This window comes from Triticum aestivum, chromosome 3A, assembly GCF_018294505.1.
Source record: "Triticum aestivum cultivar Chinese Spring chromosome 3A, IWGSC CS RefSeq v2.1, whole genome shotgun sequence".
NCBI classification, from domain to species: Eukaryota; Viridiplantae; Streptophyta; class Magnoliopsida; order Poales; family Poaceae; genus Triticum; species Triticum aestivum.
This window is the reverse complement of record NC_057800.1, coordinates 594,387,918-594,404,205: the sequence shown is the minus strand read 5'-3', so window position 1 is coordinate 594,404,205 and position 16,288 is coordinate 594,387,918. Positions and strand designations below refer to the sequence as shown.

Sequence of the window (16,288 nt, the reverse complement as noted above, 5' to 3'; positions counted from 1 at the left end):
CCCTTTGAAGGGAGGAGTGGCGAATAAGCAATGACTACTCGTCAGACGTTCAAAGCCATCCCCGGCTGCAAATTTCGCGTTCTTTTTCCATCCCCTTGAAAGCAAAAGAGAGGAAAACAAAGAACGGGCGAAGGAGAACTGCATGTATATCCTTGTCGAGTTCAGCAATTGCAACACCCTCGCTTAAGGCATCAATCGTCTCCCCCAGGTCGTTTTCCTCTGTTCTCGGTCACTAGGATTTCTATATGTGCCGAATATATTGCTTCACTGCTACTAGTATGATTTTTTGTTTATAATGAGTACCAAGACTTGTGTTTTTTTTTTTAGCTGATGCGTACAAGAGAGAATTGCAGGTACTCCCACAGTAAAGAAATATAAAAGCCTTTAAATCACTAAAGTAGAAATCTGAACGCTATTATATTTCTTTAACAGAGGGAGTACTAATCATCCAGTCTAGGGATAACTTGGAAATCTTGCTAAACTAGATTCTTGGGCCTGGATGTGTAACGTGTGAGCTGAATAACAGTAAGAAAAATATATTTATAAAAGCAATAGCTACGACCAAAGCAATGGGGCCAACAATATGCCCATGCTGTGGTTGGGCTAAAGTTTTATGGTTTATTGAAGTGGGCTATCTACAATGAGGACCATGTTAAAATTGCTCATCTACAATAACTAGATGATACTCTTCACGTCGTTGTGGGAATCAATTGTATTTCAATGAGATTTGATTGTGTAGAATATAAATACTTAGATTAATAACACATGAACCAAAATGAAAAATACATACAACTTATTATATTGGTTATGTAGAGTTGAAAAATAGTTATTGAATACAAGTAGAATACTACTTCCTCCGTCACGGTTTAGAAGGCGCGCTTGGAAATTCTCTGGGACCTAGGTGGTTATCTATTGGTTGTCAGATGAGCTAAAGAATAGCATTCACACTACGCATGCATATAGAAATTGTATATCGGAGTACTAATTAGCTACTAGAAATAAATGCAATGCGCCCTAAACATTGTCTATTGTGGAAACGCACGCAAATTTAATTGTGCCTTCTAAACTGTGACGGAGGGAGTAGAATGAAAAATGTTTTCCCATGCATGGTGGCAAGTGGTGGTGGGTCTTTTTTCATGCCTGGTTGTATATTGAGCTGAGCTTTATCCCATCCATAATTGTATGTTGATATGATATGCTTGCATGTTAAGATAAATAAGTTAGTGGAGATGACTCTCTTAAATATATAGGATAACATGAACATATTTTTTTCACGTGTATGAATAGAAAAAGCATCATTTCCACGTGAGTTTAGTTCAAAAACATGCCATGATATCTCTTTTTTAGTAGAAATTTTCATAAAGGCTGCGACAATTCATTCCATTTTTGCGGTCTTCAGCCTGAAAACCTTTTCGATTCTATTTATCTTTTTACTATAAATAGTTTGTTTCCACTCCATGAATTTTCTTATTCTCGTTTCTATTTACGTCGGGTATCCGGCATGAAATCACGTTCCATTTCTACTATAACATTTTCTCCATTCACGAAATTTTTGTTTCCATTTTCGTCTCCGCCAGGTGTTCAGCATGAAAAACGGTTCCGTTTCCACTAGAACATTCTGTTCATTTGCAAATTTTTCATTTCCATTTCTGTTTTCGTAGGGTGTTTAACATGAAAACATGTTTCGTTTCCACTAGAGCGTTTTATCCATTCGCGAAGGTTCGTTTTTGTTTCTGTAACCGCTGGATCTTCAGTATGAAAACATGTTTCATTTTCATTGGAACATTTTTACAGTTCACGATTTTTTTGTTTCCGTTTAGGTTTTCGTGGAGTGTTCAGCATAAAAACATGTTATGTTTTTACTTGAACATCTTTTCCATTCACGACATTTTCGTTTCCATTTCTATTTCCTCCTGATGTTGTTCAACATTAAAACATGTGCCGTTCCCACTTGGGCACTTTATCCATTCACGAATTTCTCATTTTCGTTTCTATTTTCGCCGGGTGTTCAGCATGAAAACATGTTCTGTTCCTACTATAGCATTTTACCATTCACGAATTTCTCATTTTCATTTCTGTTTCCACCGGGTGTTTAGCATGAAAACATGTTGCGCTTCCACTATAGCGTTTTATCCATTCACGAATTCCTCGTTTCCGTTCTATTTCCGCCATGTGTTCAGCATGAAAACATGTTCTGTTTGCACTAGAACGTCTTTTCCATTTGCGAAATTTCCGTCTCCATTCCTTCTTTTGCCGGGTTTCCTTCTTCATTCCCGTATCCAAATTTACAATATTTTCTATCTTCCATGAAGCTGATTATGTGCCCTAAGGGGTCTTTTATCTTTCCGCTCATCAGCTCTAGCCCCTCCTACACCCCATCTTAGGAAGATAGTGTAGCTAAAGGGGAAAAATGCGTCAGTAAAAATTTCGGCACACATATTTTTTATGCACCAATAAAATAGTTTACGTTGTTGGTTTACACACGTCTATATATGCAAAAGAAAACAATTTTTTTGAGGCTCCAATTCCCAATACCGGCTACCATGGGACTCGGGATTCAAAACAGCTTTTCTTTCAGTGTTATTTCTTGCGGTGGTTAACCTAGACTTCACGCTTTCACCAGCTCCAAAACTGCGAGTATACCACCGAGGGGTAAAATACAAAATAAGGATCCACCAAGCTACTAGAAAATGCCCAAACATTTCTGTGGCTGCGAATGAAGAGGGCGGTTTGGAAAAATGCGGCGGTAACAAGGTGAAATATAAAAATCCGTTTTTCTCATTTCCGTTTCTGTTTTGAACCGGGTGTTTAGCGTGAAAATGTGTTCCGTTTTCACTATAGCGTTTTATCCATTCACGAATTTCTCGTTTCTGTTTTCTGTTTCCGCCGGGTGTTCAGCATGAAAAGATGTCCCGTTTCCCACTATCGCGTTTTATCCATTCACGAATTTCTCGTTTCCGTTTCTGTTTCCGCCGTGTGTTCAGCATGAAAACATGTTTTTTTTCCACTAGAACGCCTTTTCCATTTGCGAGTTTTTCATTTCCGTTCCTTCTCTTGCCGGGTTTCACTCTTCATTCCTGTATCCAAATTTACAGTATTTCTATTTTTCATGAAGCCGATCCCGTGCTCTAAGGAGCCTTTATCTTTCCGTTCATCAGTCGTAGCGACTCCTACACCTCATCTTAGGAAGATAGTATAGCTAAAGGGAAGAAGAAAAAATGCGTCAATAAAAATTTCGGCACACATATTTTTTGTACACCAATAAAATAGTTTACATACGTCTATATATGCAAAACAAAACATATTTTCGAGGCTCCAATTCCAAATACCGGCTCCCATGGGATCCGGGATTCAAAACAGCTTTCCCCCCGGTGTTTTCTCTTCCGGTGGTTAACCTAGTTTTCACGTTTTCACCAGCTCGAAAACCGCGAGTATGCCAACGAGGGGTAAAATACAAAACAAGGATCCATCAACTACTAGAAAACGCCCCCAAACATTTCTGCGGCTGCGAATGGAGAGGGCGGTTTCGAAAAATGCGGCGGGAACAGGGTGGAATATAAAAATCCGCCTCGCCTCGGAGTTGCTATCGCCACATCTCCGGCTTTGACCAGTGCCCACCCCGCTGCCGCTTCTTCTTACTCCATCCCCTCTCTCACCTCCATTCTTTACTTTTCTCCCCCCTCTCAGCACTTCAGCAGCTCCTCCTCCTGCTGCTATATCCTCCCTCGCCCCGCCATTCGCTCTCCTCGTCTCGCCCCACCCCCGTCCTCTTCCCCCGACGCCCCAGACGCCAGCCTCCGCCCGAGGAGCGGGCCAGTCTCCTCCCATTTCGCACGCGCCGGAGCGGCTTCCACAGGTGCGATCTTGGTCCATGTCTGTTCTGTTTGCTGTTTGTACGGGCGCTTCTTCAGCCCCTTGTTCGCCGTTCATGTCGCGAGTTCCGGAGCTGCTCGGCCTGGATCTCTCCCCATTTGGGCCGGCACAAAGGCGCCGCTGGCACGTTTGACCGTTTCCTCGCCCGCGCCCCTCGCATTGTAGATTTCGGGGGACGGAGGCTTAGGATTCGTCCTGCATGCTGATTCTTGAGCGTTTTGGTGATCCCCCCTTGGTGATTTTCAGCCTGCCGGCCATGAGCTGCGGCTCATTACGGCCGCGTGCTGGTCAAATGTTCCGGTTAATCCGGGGGCGGCCGGTTCTTGGCAGGGTTTGGTGGGGTCAATTACTTAGTTGAGGAAGGTTGCTTATTTTAGCTGGTCTCTTGACCCAGTTTGTTATTTGGGCAGATTAGGTGAGGGCTCTGACCATTCAACTCCGTTCCTGCCGAGTTGGTGGCTTGATAGATAGTAGTTGTAGTTGCCGCTGTGGGCATGCGCAATTTCTGCGAAGCTGCATCGGAGACGGAATTAATAATGGACGGTGTTTGGAAATTGAATGTGGCGCCTGTGGACCAATGCGTCGAACCAGCCAGGCCACGTAGTATCTTTGGTCCTAGCTGGTGCCCGGGGGTAGATCAGTTCTTGGGACGGTAGAAGTAATTTCTACTTCTCCGGCAATGATTTTTGGAGGCTTCGGAATTTAGTTGTTCACAAAAGTGAAATATAAACAGATCAGTTCATAGGCGTTGTACTTGATCGGAAAAATCATAGCTGGGTTGGCCGCTCGTGCGAGGCCTTGGTGCCTTTTTGTAGCTTAGGTGTACTGGATTAATCTTTAAGCAACATGGATGTGGTACACCACAGCTTTTTCTTGTGTGTTTTGCCAACTGCTAACCGCTGTAATGCAATGCAGGACCAGTTACTTTTGCTACTACTATATGCTAATTCATCAACCCATTTCAAATTCTGCAGGAGCTTTTCGTCGGTGTGCATATGATGGGCTGCTTCACTGGCCTGAGGTCCAAGAAGAAGAAGAGCCCTCTTGTCGCAAGCAAGAAGCATGGCGATGCAAGGGACACATCCCTGAGGCTCCCGGAGCCGGAAGCTCATGTGCCATCTCTGCAGTCGGCGCCTCCTAGTTTCAGGAACAGGGCAAAGATCTGCCAATCGGCCAATAAAGTCTCTTACAGCAGGGCACGTGTGCTGTCTGCTCCCTCCAGCCTGATCCTGGTTGATCAGGATGGCCTTCCGTATGCCGAATTCGATGATCAGGATGACCCTAGGGGCAAGGGAGGAGCTATTAAGGCGCATCGGTTTTCAAATCCGCTGCCCCTTCCTCTTCCCTCACCAGAAGGCAGTTCTTTGAGGAACTTTGGTAGCTTCAAGGCTATCAATGCAAGTGGGCCACTTGAGGTTTCAGGTCCTCTCCCACTGCCTCCGAAGAGGTCCGATGGGCTTAAGAACTTCTCGTATGATGAGATTTCCACTGCTTGCCAGTGGTTTTCTAGTGATCAGTGTGTCTCGGAAACTCAGACTTTGACGTCATATAAGGCATCGTTCAGGGATGATTTTGTTGAACCAAAGAAGATGGACGCAATAGTTGCCCGATTACTCCCGTCCAACCAGGTACTGTTCTCTATCAAGTTTCATGGTAATACTTTCCCTTCTTATTTTGGATCATGGAGATTTCCCTCACAGTTTTGCTAGTCCGGCCTGTTCGCCAATACACTTTCTGGCACACCTACTATTTTTTTTTCTTTCCATGTGATAACTTGTTGAAATTTGCCTATCCACCATGAATGTATTATGTTTGCAGTATCTGTTCTGTTTACAAAGCTGAACTTAGGCTAGAGTGGCCTGCTGTTTACATCTAGGCATGTGACCTATGCTTATTGATGCAGCTCTGCCCCCTGTAGAAATAGGCTGATTTTAATTTTGCAAATACAACTTAGGACCATAACATCGGTGGGTTAAGTAGCATGCTTTGAAGGAAGGAAATGTGTTTGATCGTCCTTGTTCTCTTCACTATGAGATATTTGTACCCCTTCATGATCAATCTTGGCTTTATCACTTGTGAGCTGTTTGTTCACTAGCAATGTTCTTTTGGGAGGTGGTGTTTCATGCTTTCTCTTGCAAGCGATTTGGTGGAGATTTACTTTCTCCAAGGTAGATGACTTTGCCTAATGATCCTTGGTAATGTCCCGTCCAGCTTTACTGGATGTCGACATTTAAGGAATCTCCAAAAAAAAAAACTAGTAGTCTGAGATTGTTGGTTAGACCTTCTAGATAACTGGATACCTTTCACCATTTTAGAGAAGTTGCCACCTACATGCCATGACTACTATGTTTCTTGGATCACCTTGTTGTAATATTGAAAATTTGACTAATGAGGCACTGATGCAATATATTTTTCACCACTCTGCAGAGTTTCAAAGAATTTAAGGCACAAGTAAATACGTTGGCATCACTTCAACATCCCAATTTATGTAAACTCATCGGCTATCATGCAAGAGATGAATCTAATGAAAGGATGTTGGTTTATGAGCGGCTCCATCATGGCAGTTTAGACAGGTTACTCTTTGGAAGACCGGAAGGTCGTTTGATGGACTGGTCTACACGTTTGAAGGTTGCCCTTGGTGCTGCTAAAGGTCTAGCTTTCCTACACGATGAAGGACCCTTTCAGGTAACTTGATCCAAACCCTTTGACATGACCAAGAAGTTACCATGCTCTCTTGCACTTTGTTTGGTAGTTATTTCTTATATATTTTAACATGCATTTCTATTTACAGGCAATGTATGATGACTTCTCAACCTCAAACATCCAAATAGAGAAAGATTTCACGGCAAAGCTGTCGGGATATGGTTGTGTTGGCTTCAATTCTGAGGAGGAAAGATCTAAGGCATCTGTGGTAAGGTTCACACAGCATGTTCCTCCACAGTTTACATTGGTTCTGGCTTGCATGCTTTTAATGCAGTAAAAAAGATGGAAATAATATTAATACATCGCATTATGTTCATTTACTTGTCAACATCCCAATGCTTACGGGAGATGTTATTCTTGGGCAGACTGCTACAAACCTCTCAGAGGAAACCTTGGAGAAAGGGGTACTGACTCCCAAGAGCAACGTATGGAGCTTTGGAGTCGTCTTGCTCGAGCTAATAACAGGAAGGAAGAACCTTGATGTACGTTCCACCAAAGAAGAACGCAATATTGTCAAGTGGGGCAGGCCTTTCCTCACGGACGATAGTCGCCTATCCCTCATCATGGATCCCCGTATAAAAGGACGCTTTCCTCCCAAGGCTGCTAGGACTGTGGCAGACATCATCCTGAAGTGCCTTCATAGGGATCCATCCGAAAGGCCTACGATGAGGGCCGTCGTGGAGTCTCTAGCAAGCGTCCAGGACATAAAGGTCCCCTGCCGGTATCCTCTTCAAGTACCGTCCGCCGCACCGAGGAAAGTGATGCTAAAATCCACGAGTCTCAACGGCATTGTTCCTCAGCATCCTGTCATGACCTTCTCGCCGTCGCCTCCTTCGCGCAACCAGCACCTGGTGTCACCGAGATCATCGACGTCTGCGCTGCTTCCCCCAAGGAACTGCTCTTCCACCATCACCCTGGACTACCCCAGGGTAAGCTCGGTCAAGAAATCGCCCCCCAACATCATGCGGAGACCTGGCGTCGAGGGTTTTTGATTGTCCATATAGTGTCGGATTTTCTTCTCTTTGCCTTGATTTATTTGTTGTTTTGGTTAGCCTAGCGAGTGATCTCAGTGCTATGGGATATACTATGTTGCAAGGACATGTGAAAAAGGGCAGAGTGAAGCGTAGATAGTAGAACCAGCTTGTAGATACTTGTCGTTCTCTGATTGGATGGGGGTCATGGAAGAAGTGTGTGTTGAGTGGGGCTTGTAACCCCACTATGCAATAAACGTGGGTTGGTTGGTCGGTCGGTATTTGCTCGCCGTCAAACATTTCAGCTGTTTCTTTCTTCTCTTGAATGCTAAGTTTTGTTGCTGCTAGTCGTGGAATAATAGCGGTCTACTGAATGTTCTGCTGTCCACACGTTGATATCATGTTGCAGCAGCCGGTTAGAGATGTTGAATTCCTTTCTGTGGAATGTTGATCTCGCCGTTGCAATTGTTGACCTTGACCAGCCTACTTGCTTTTTAATCTGTATAGTGATGATGTGCTTGATTAGGGTGATGTGTTAGCGTTTTGTAGATTGGACTGGTACAGTAATAAAATGCCAAGAAGACGTGATGATGTGTCACAAAAGCCTTGGAATTCCATTTTGTTCATCTTTTTGTTGGCGGTCGGAATGTTTCTGACGTCTGAAACACTAGTGAGCTGTTTTGTTCAACTACAGCTATGTTTCTTCTAGCGTTCCCTTTCTTTCTCTTGTGTTTCCTGTTCGTCGGTCGCCGCCCCTGAGCTCAGCTGGTGGATGATATTAGTCCTTTTGACTGTTTTTGCTACGGATTGGGGCGTGACGACCAGAAGTAGATTGCGATTGAGCAGGAAAAAAATGGGTTAATCCAGAGTACCGGCTGCGGAAAGATGGCTTGAGTTTTCAACCCGAAATCTTGCATAGTTTGATCGGGCTCACCTAAGTGCAACCCTCTCTGTCGTGTTACTTTTTGCGCGGGCTGTAAAGGGCGCGACAGCATGAGAAGGTCCGCACCTACCTAACCAGATCCAGTGTGAGGTAGTAGTTTGATTGATCGAGTAGACCAGACGTGACAGTAGTACTCCCTCTATTCGGAAATACTTGTCCTAATAATGAATAAAATGGATATATCTATAACTAAAATAAATCTAGATATAACCATTTTAGGACAAGTATTTCTGGACAGAGAGAGTATTTACCAGGCTCCACTTCAACCTAGCACCGCTGTCGACGGTGCCGCATTACAACATACTCAGTCCATGTCCACACCAATCCTCTTGAGAGGATGAATCGAGTCGCCCACTCCAACGTGCTCCTCCAACTCCAACATGCAACTTCGTCTTTTTTTTTCGATCAAAGGGGAACTCCCCCGGCTACACACTTCATAGAACTTAACCACACAAGCCATACAAAGCATCTGGTCTAACCCACCCAGGTTCCAAAAGCTCAAACCAACAACCAAACAGATCCGCTAAAAGACAGTCTTACAGGTTGAGGGAGAACAGACATAACAGTGAAAGTAACGATAAATCTGCCACATTTTTCGTTCAGATCATGAGAGCGAAGACCACATGGATCTCATCTGCTATCTTTGGGTTGTTCTTCAACTCCTCCAGTGTGGCGCGACCCCCGTGTGTCATTCTTTGAATGGTTCTTGCCCAGGAAAGATGACCCAAGGTTTCTTGACATCTCGGTCTGGTTCCAGCTCCAGAGGCGATCTTAGTTTCACCAACAGATGATCTCTGAGTTGTGTCATCTGCCCCCCCTTAGCTCCTTGTGAGGTTTCACCCATGCCAAACCTGTTTGACACAAGTCCATTTAATTCTATTAAACACAAGTGAGTTCTTAGCATTTCACAGTCCTCACAGGACAGCAGAAGAGACTACATTCAATTGCATAATTTTCTTGTTACAGAGCCAGCAGGCAGCTAACTCCAAGAAGGAATGGAAACTCCTATAAAAAAATTACCTCCACCTCCTTCCAAATTATCCTAGCAACTACACAATCAAAGAAAAGATGATGTACAGATCCTATCTCAGTACAGCGCACACATTCCAGGGGTTTTGGAATTCCTCTTTTCCTCAAGTTTATCACAAGTCATTATTTTATTCTGAGAGAACAACCAAAGAAACTCTCATATTCTAGGTGGGATTTTCAAACTCCACACCACATGAGTGTAAGAGGGTGTTTGTTTCTAGGGACTTAAAAAAGTCCCTATAAGTCCCATCTAAACCAAACATGAGGGACTTATAGAGACTTAAAGTGGGTATTTGGAACTTATGAAATAAGACTCTCAAGGAGGGACTTATAGGGACTTATAGTTGTAATATGATCTTTTAATCCATGTTAAGTCCCAGGAACCAAACAAGTAGGGACTTTTTAGGGACTTGAGACTTATAAGTTGGGACTAAAAAATGCTTAGGACATATGAACCAAACAGGGCCTAAATAGGCTGCACACCTCTAAAATTAATAATGGCATATAGAGATTTTGAAGAGTAAATGCTTTTAGATTCGTACCGCCACATCAGGTTATCCTCTTGCAGAGGCGGAGACAGGGGGGTGCGAGCAGGGGTCAGACCCCCCCCCCCCATCGCCTCGCCCCCCCCCCCCCCCATGACGCTTCGTTAGTAGGTACTAGTATTACCAGTAGTTTCTACGTATAGGTGTCATGTGTACAGGCCACTTCTGATCTTTTTGTTGTTGGACATGAAAACTTTCTAGCCCAAGTGCCCAAGTGCCCAAGGCCCAACGTGGAACCATCAACCGAGCCTCGATTGCTAGATGTACGTATATATATCAAAAAAAAGAGATTACCTGCTATCGATCTACCCTTATCTTCCCGATAATTTCGTTCGTGCGATCAAGTCTTCTGGTTCTGTACCTTCCTACGCCGCCGCCCGCCCGCCGCCGCCCATCGCTGGTTCACCGTCGGCTCTTGCAGTCTTACTGCTTTTGCCGCCGTCGCCCAGGGCAGTGGTCCAACACTTCAGTGCATGCGATTCAATCATAAGACAGAAACTACTTGTGTACTTCATCGGCATTATACATACATCAACAGATCAACTTCAACTCGGAATCAAGGTACGGCACTGAATCACTGTTAATCTTGGTGAATTAGCGCAATTTCTACAGAGATAATAGTTTAATTTACTGCTTTGATAAGGTAGCATAATAGTTTTCTAATGCCACTCCTTGTTTAATGTTCCAATGACTGAAGGATGAAGAGGAAGAGTACAGCAACAATAGATTTGTTTTTCAAGCCTATTGCTTCTAGCTCTAATGCAACTGAAAATGCAAATCCACCGGAGGAGCAACCTGTTGTAGATGATACTTCCAGCCCTAATCTAGTTGATATGCAAACTGATGATCACAATATTGTGGCACCACTAGAAACTTTAGAAGAAGGTAGAACTAGAAGCACAAAATATGTGAGGGATCCTGGTACACGCCAACAGATTTGGGAACTCCATCCCGATAAGCAGGATGAAGCACGTCGATTCTATATTTCTAAGGGCGCTTTTCATCCATACATGAAAGAGTATCCATATAATGGAACAACAAAAAACCGCCGCCGATTCCAGTATAGTTATTTCATTGATTGGCCTTGGCTAGAGTATTCACTTGTCACACATCGTGCATACTGCCTCTATTGTTTCCTCTTTACGAAAAAGCCAACTGGAAAGTGTGGTTCAAGTGCATTCACAGTGGATGGATTTATAAACTGGAGAAAGGTGAATGATGGCAAAGATTGTGCTTTTATAACCCACATGGGAAAAGATTCCAACTCAGCTCATAGCTATTCAGCCCGTTGTTATGAAAATCTGAAAAATAGATTGAACCACATTGACAAGGCGATGGTACAAGTATGTACAAAAAAGGTTGCAGCTGCAAGGTTAAGACTTAAAGTCACAATTGATTCCATTAGGTAAGACTAAGTTTATTTGTTTCAACAATTAACCTAGTATATTTTGTATTTATGTAAGACTAACATGTCCCTTGTCTGTTATTTCATTAGGTGGTTAACATTCCAAGCTTGTCCATTTAGAGGCCATGATGAATCTCCAGGATCCCTAAACCAGGGTAATTTTCTTGAGTTGGTAAAGCTTTTGGCTGCTTATAACAAGGATGTTAGAGATGTTGTCTTGGAAAATGCTCCACAAAATGCCAAGTACACCTCACACCCCGTTCAGCAAGAAATCCTTGGTTTACTTTCCAGGAAAGTGCATAAAAGTATTAGAGAAGAAATTGGCAATAGCAAATTTTGTATAATGGTGGACGAGTCTAGAGATGAATCTAAAAAGGAGCAGATGGCACTGGTCATTCGGTTTGCTAATAAAGAAGGGTACATAGATGAGCGCTTCCTTGACATCATACATGTTAGTGACACTGCTGCATTGACTCTCAAGGAGGCAATTTGTACTGTCTTAGAAGATAATAACCTGAATGTACAAGATATTAGAGGTCAAGGATACGACGGCGCAAGTAACATGCGAGGGGAATGGAATGGATTGAAAGCTCTAATATTAAATGAGTGCCCATATGCTTATTATGTGCACTGCATGGCTCATCAGCTCCAATTGGCTCTTGTTGCAGCATCACGAGAGGTACACGAGGTGCATAATTTTTTTCAGCATGCAAATTTTGTGATAAATGTTGCTAGTGCGTCATCTAAACGGAATGATGAGTTATTAGCTAATCAAGCTGCTGAAATTGCACATGGCGTTGAATTGGGTGAGCTTGATACGGGAAAAGGGGCAAATCAAATAGGCTCTTTACAGAGGCCGGGAGACACGAGGTGGAGTTCTCACTTCAAGTCAATTAATAGCTTGAGGAAGATGTTTGCTGCTACGATTGCAGTTCTACGAAGTGTAGCAAATGATCGTTCAGTCACAAGATATTCTCGTGGAGATGCAGTGGGCGCCCTAAAGATGATTATCTCTTTTGATTTTGTATTCATTATGCACCTCATGGAGAAAATTATGAAGATCACAGATGTTTTATGTCAAATGCTCCAAAGGAAGTCTCTGGATATTTTAAACGCATTAGATTGTGTTGCAAACACAAAGTTTCTACTTGCTGAACTAAGAGAAGATGGCTGGGAACCACTTCTAAAAGAGGTTAAATCTTTTTGTCTGAAGCATGATATTGACACCCCCGATTTTAGTTCCAAGTATGTCTCTTTTCCTATATCTAGATTGGAATATTAATCATCACAAGTATTTTAATCTAATATATGTTGCCATTTGTAGGTACGTTGATATGACTAAATCTCGAAACAAGCATGACAACACCACAACACTTCACCACTATAAAGCAGATGTATTCAATGTTGCCATAGATCAACAACTGGTCGAGCTAAATGACCGGTTCAGCATTCAAAGCACTGAGCTATTGAGGCTTTGTGTATCCTTGAATCCACTGCATGACACATTTGATGTGATAAAGATATGCACTCTAGCAGAAAAGTTTTATCCTGCTGATTTTTCTAACCAAGACTTGGCTCGGTTAGAGTCTCAACTTATCCATTTCAGAATGGATGTTTGCTCACATCCAGACCTAAAATGCTTGCATTCACTTGCTGATTTGACTGTTGGTTTGTTCAAAACTGGTAAAGTTCAGGACTATTCATGGTTGATAGACTATTGCGGTTGGTTATTACTCTTCCAGTTTCAACGACAAACACTGAGCGAGCCTTTTCTGCTATGAAACTAGTGAAGACGCGTCTTCGAGGCAAAATGGGTGATGACTTTCTTCAACATTACATGATTGTCTACACTGGAAAGGATATAGCTGCAAAAGTCACATCTGATGAGATTATCCACATTTTCGACGATGGTACTCGTAGAGCTGAATTTCAGTTGATAGATATGTAACTTCTTTTTTTTTTGCTAAATATACGTTGTCATGCACTCATATCAATTCTACTATTGAGACTATATTCTTGTGTGGTGTATAATTTGGAATGATTATTATCTGTCTCGCCCCCCTCATGTTCAAATTCTGGCTCCGCCCCTGTCCTCCTGTTCAGAAACGAACTATAGACTAGGCAATAGTTTCTAGATCAAACCATTGTAGCATAAGCTCATCATCAGAGCCTGCCTTTCGCCGTTCAAAAAAGAGAGCAAGAAAAAACCTTCACAACGGCAGGCGGGGAGGCTCGCTCGTTCGTCGCGTAGTGGGCTGGTTGATCCATGCACACGGTAAAGCCGGTATCAGACGGCCGGAATCAAGTCATATCATGTGGTCATGTACTCATGTCAACGTGATGCCGAAGTGTCATAGTCTAAGGAGTATAGCATGCATGCACATGGTTTTGCAGACGTGCATGCAGCGTCGTGTCCTTCGCCGAAACGTACGCTCCGACGCCGACCAGCGTCCCTCCCACGTACGCGCCAAGCCCGCTTGCGTGGCGGAGGTGCGCACGCTGGTGCTGCGCTTGGCAAGCGAAACCCCAGCTGTCGAATCCACGGTGCTCACGCATGCTCTCATTCATTCTCATTACACGAATCTCATGACGTTTACATTCCGTATATATTACAAAAGGTTCAACAAATTAACGCGCGGTAACTAGCGAAGGTAGTCAAGCAGGCGCATCCGTGGCGGCTTCGGCGTCGCCTGCTGTTCCTCGCTCCGGCCGTGTCCGCCCAGGGCCGGCCCTGGAGTTTTGAGGGCCCCAGGGCGGACGCCATGAGTGGGCCCAGGGGCTGTATGGAGGAAAATAAATAAATTCTATAGTTTGATATTTTTCTGAGGGAGTTTTATAGTTTGATATGCAAAATTCTTGCAAACCCATAAACTATGATATATTTTTCCGTTGTAAATAGTAGTCCGTCCAAATTACTTGTCTTTGGATTATGGATGTATCTAGACACGTTGACTAAGTACATTCGTATATACACAACGTGTCTAGGTACATCCGTAGCTAGACAAATCTAAAACAAGTAATTTAAAATGGAGGTTGTGTCTGATAATAATAGGTTGTGGTGCTTCAATAATATTGACATCTAATTGCTTTAGATTGTCAATCCAAAAATAAATTTATTCATAACCTCCTTCGAAAATTTAGTTAACTGATGTGCTCATTTTCTCATTTTTGTTTTCTCGGAACTAGATAAATGTTTTTAGGCAACATGTTTATGAAAACAAAAAAGAGCACTCCTCAACTTTGGAGTAAATTAGCAGCAATAATGTGTGCTCCAACGCTTGTGTATTCTGGAGCTATCCAAGTCCAAAACATTGAGACCAAGCGACCAAGACCACCTATCTCCTCCAAGGCTGCAAGTGTTATAAAAACAATAATACAATTTAATTATCATCAACCAGATTAAAATTGTGGGCTAAAAGAATTCATAATTTTTTACCTCTGTCTTTAGGCTGTTCCTGGCCCTAGCGCAGCCGGCAGCCGTTGCAACGCTCCGGCATGCGGCAGAGTTGCATGGCGTTCGCCCGCTCCGTCCTTCGTGTGTGACAGGAAAACGAAGCCATGGGCCTCGAGCGAGTGAAGATTTGCTAGATTGGGTTTGGAGAATTGAAGAAGAAATCAAAGTAACTGCCATGGAAAGGTCATTCCCTCAAATAAAAACAAAGAAACCAACAGCCACGGCTCCACACAAACAGGTACACACACATATAGCAGATCCACATTCTGGAACGAATTCAGCTTTTTTATGACTTTTTTTTAGACTACAACGAATTCAGCTATGTATGCGTTCTTTGGGCTTCTAATCTACATATCACGGGTGGGCCTCTCAGGCCTTTTCTGCTGTACCCAAGCCTTTCATACATGTATATGGCCAGGGTCGGGCCCCTAGTTTGGCTGGGCCCCAGGCCGTCGCCCCTACTGCCCTGGCCCAAGGCCGGCCCTGTGTCCGCCCCACGCGCCGCCCAGCCAGCAGAGGACCCGCTTCAGCGCCTCCAGCAGCCAAGCCCTCCGCGCCCTCGGCTCGCACGGCGCCCGCCTCTCCGCCTCCTCGACACCACGAGCGGCCGTCTCCTCCCGCGCCAGCGCGACGACCCGGGACGGGCTCGGCTCGGAGTAGCTCCGGCGCAGGACGGCCCGGCTGAGCTGGGCCTCGATGGCCAGCCGCTCGTACTCGTCGAGCAGCGTGCTGGGGAGCACCGGCGCCGCGCCGCCGCCGATCGGGTCGAGGCGGCCCAGCGCGGCGCAGACGCCTAGCTCCGTCGCCAGGCTGCTGCTGACGCTGCGGCGGTGTTGTTGCGCCGGCTCCAGCGGCATTGCAGCGCAGACCCCTAGCTCCCTGGCGAGGCTGCTGCTGTGTTGTTGCACCGGCATTGCTGGTGATTGTGAGTTTGTGACACGCGCTCGAGAGGAGATGGTCGTGTCCTGGCCTGTCTGGGCACGCGGTGACCATGGCGCGGCTTGGTTGATGTGCTTTAACACAACTGTTTCTGTTCTTGACGTGGGGAGCGGGACAGGCATCGTGTCCGAGCTTTCCTAGCTGTTTTACCTGAAGCGGGATATGGAAATTCTTCTACCGACTCACCTGCACGGTTAATGTGAATCCAAAAAATGGGAATAAAATTTAGCTGGCTCGAACTGCAAGTCATTGTGATATACACACGTTTCGATATTGTAACTCGTAACCGAAAAAGGAGGGAGAAGATCTCCATCCGCAGAACTCTACGAGCTGTCAAGAATTTCGTTCAGTCTAAGGGGCTGTTCGGCAACGCTCCGGTCCACAACTCCCGGAGCGGAGTTGGCGGAGCTGTAGTTTAAAATGGTG

The 16,288-nt window shown here is 44.4% G+C and overlaps 1 protein-coding gene across 1 annotated transcript; it reads left to right on the top strand.

The window, feature by feature from the left end:
• The first annotated feature begins 3,609 nt into the window (after window positions 1-3,609).
• Window positions 3,610-7,894, top strand: LOC123062444 (probable serine/threonine-protein kinase PBL1). Its single transcript, XM_044485965.1, has 5 exons — window positions 3,610-3,856; window positions 4,848-5,501; window positions 6,301-6,558; window positions 6,665-6,784; window positions 6,942-7,894. Exons 2-5 carry the CDS (start codon window positions 4,869-4,871, stop codon window positions 7,566-7,568), a joined length of 1,638 nt encoding a protein of 545 aa, XP_044341900.1. The 5' UTR covers window positions 3,610-3,856; window positions 4,848-4,868; the 3' UTR covers window positions 7,569-7,894.
• Window positions 7,895-16,288: the final 8,394 nt, after the last annotated feature.

Coding starts and splice junctions, on each gene's coding strand:
- LOC123062444 (XM_044485965.1), top strand. CDS start 4,869: ATGATGGGCTGCTTCACTGGCCTGAGGTCCAAGAAGAAGAAGAGCCCT. Junction 6,559..6,664: donor ACGATGAAGGACCCTTTCAG/GTAACTTGATCC, acceptor TTCTATTTACAG/GCAATGTATGATGACTTCTC. Junction 6,785..6,941: donor AAAGATCTAAGGCATCTGTG/GTAAGGTTCACA, acceptor ATTCTTGGGCAG/ACTGCTACAAACCTCTCAGA.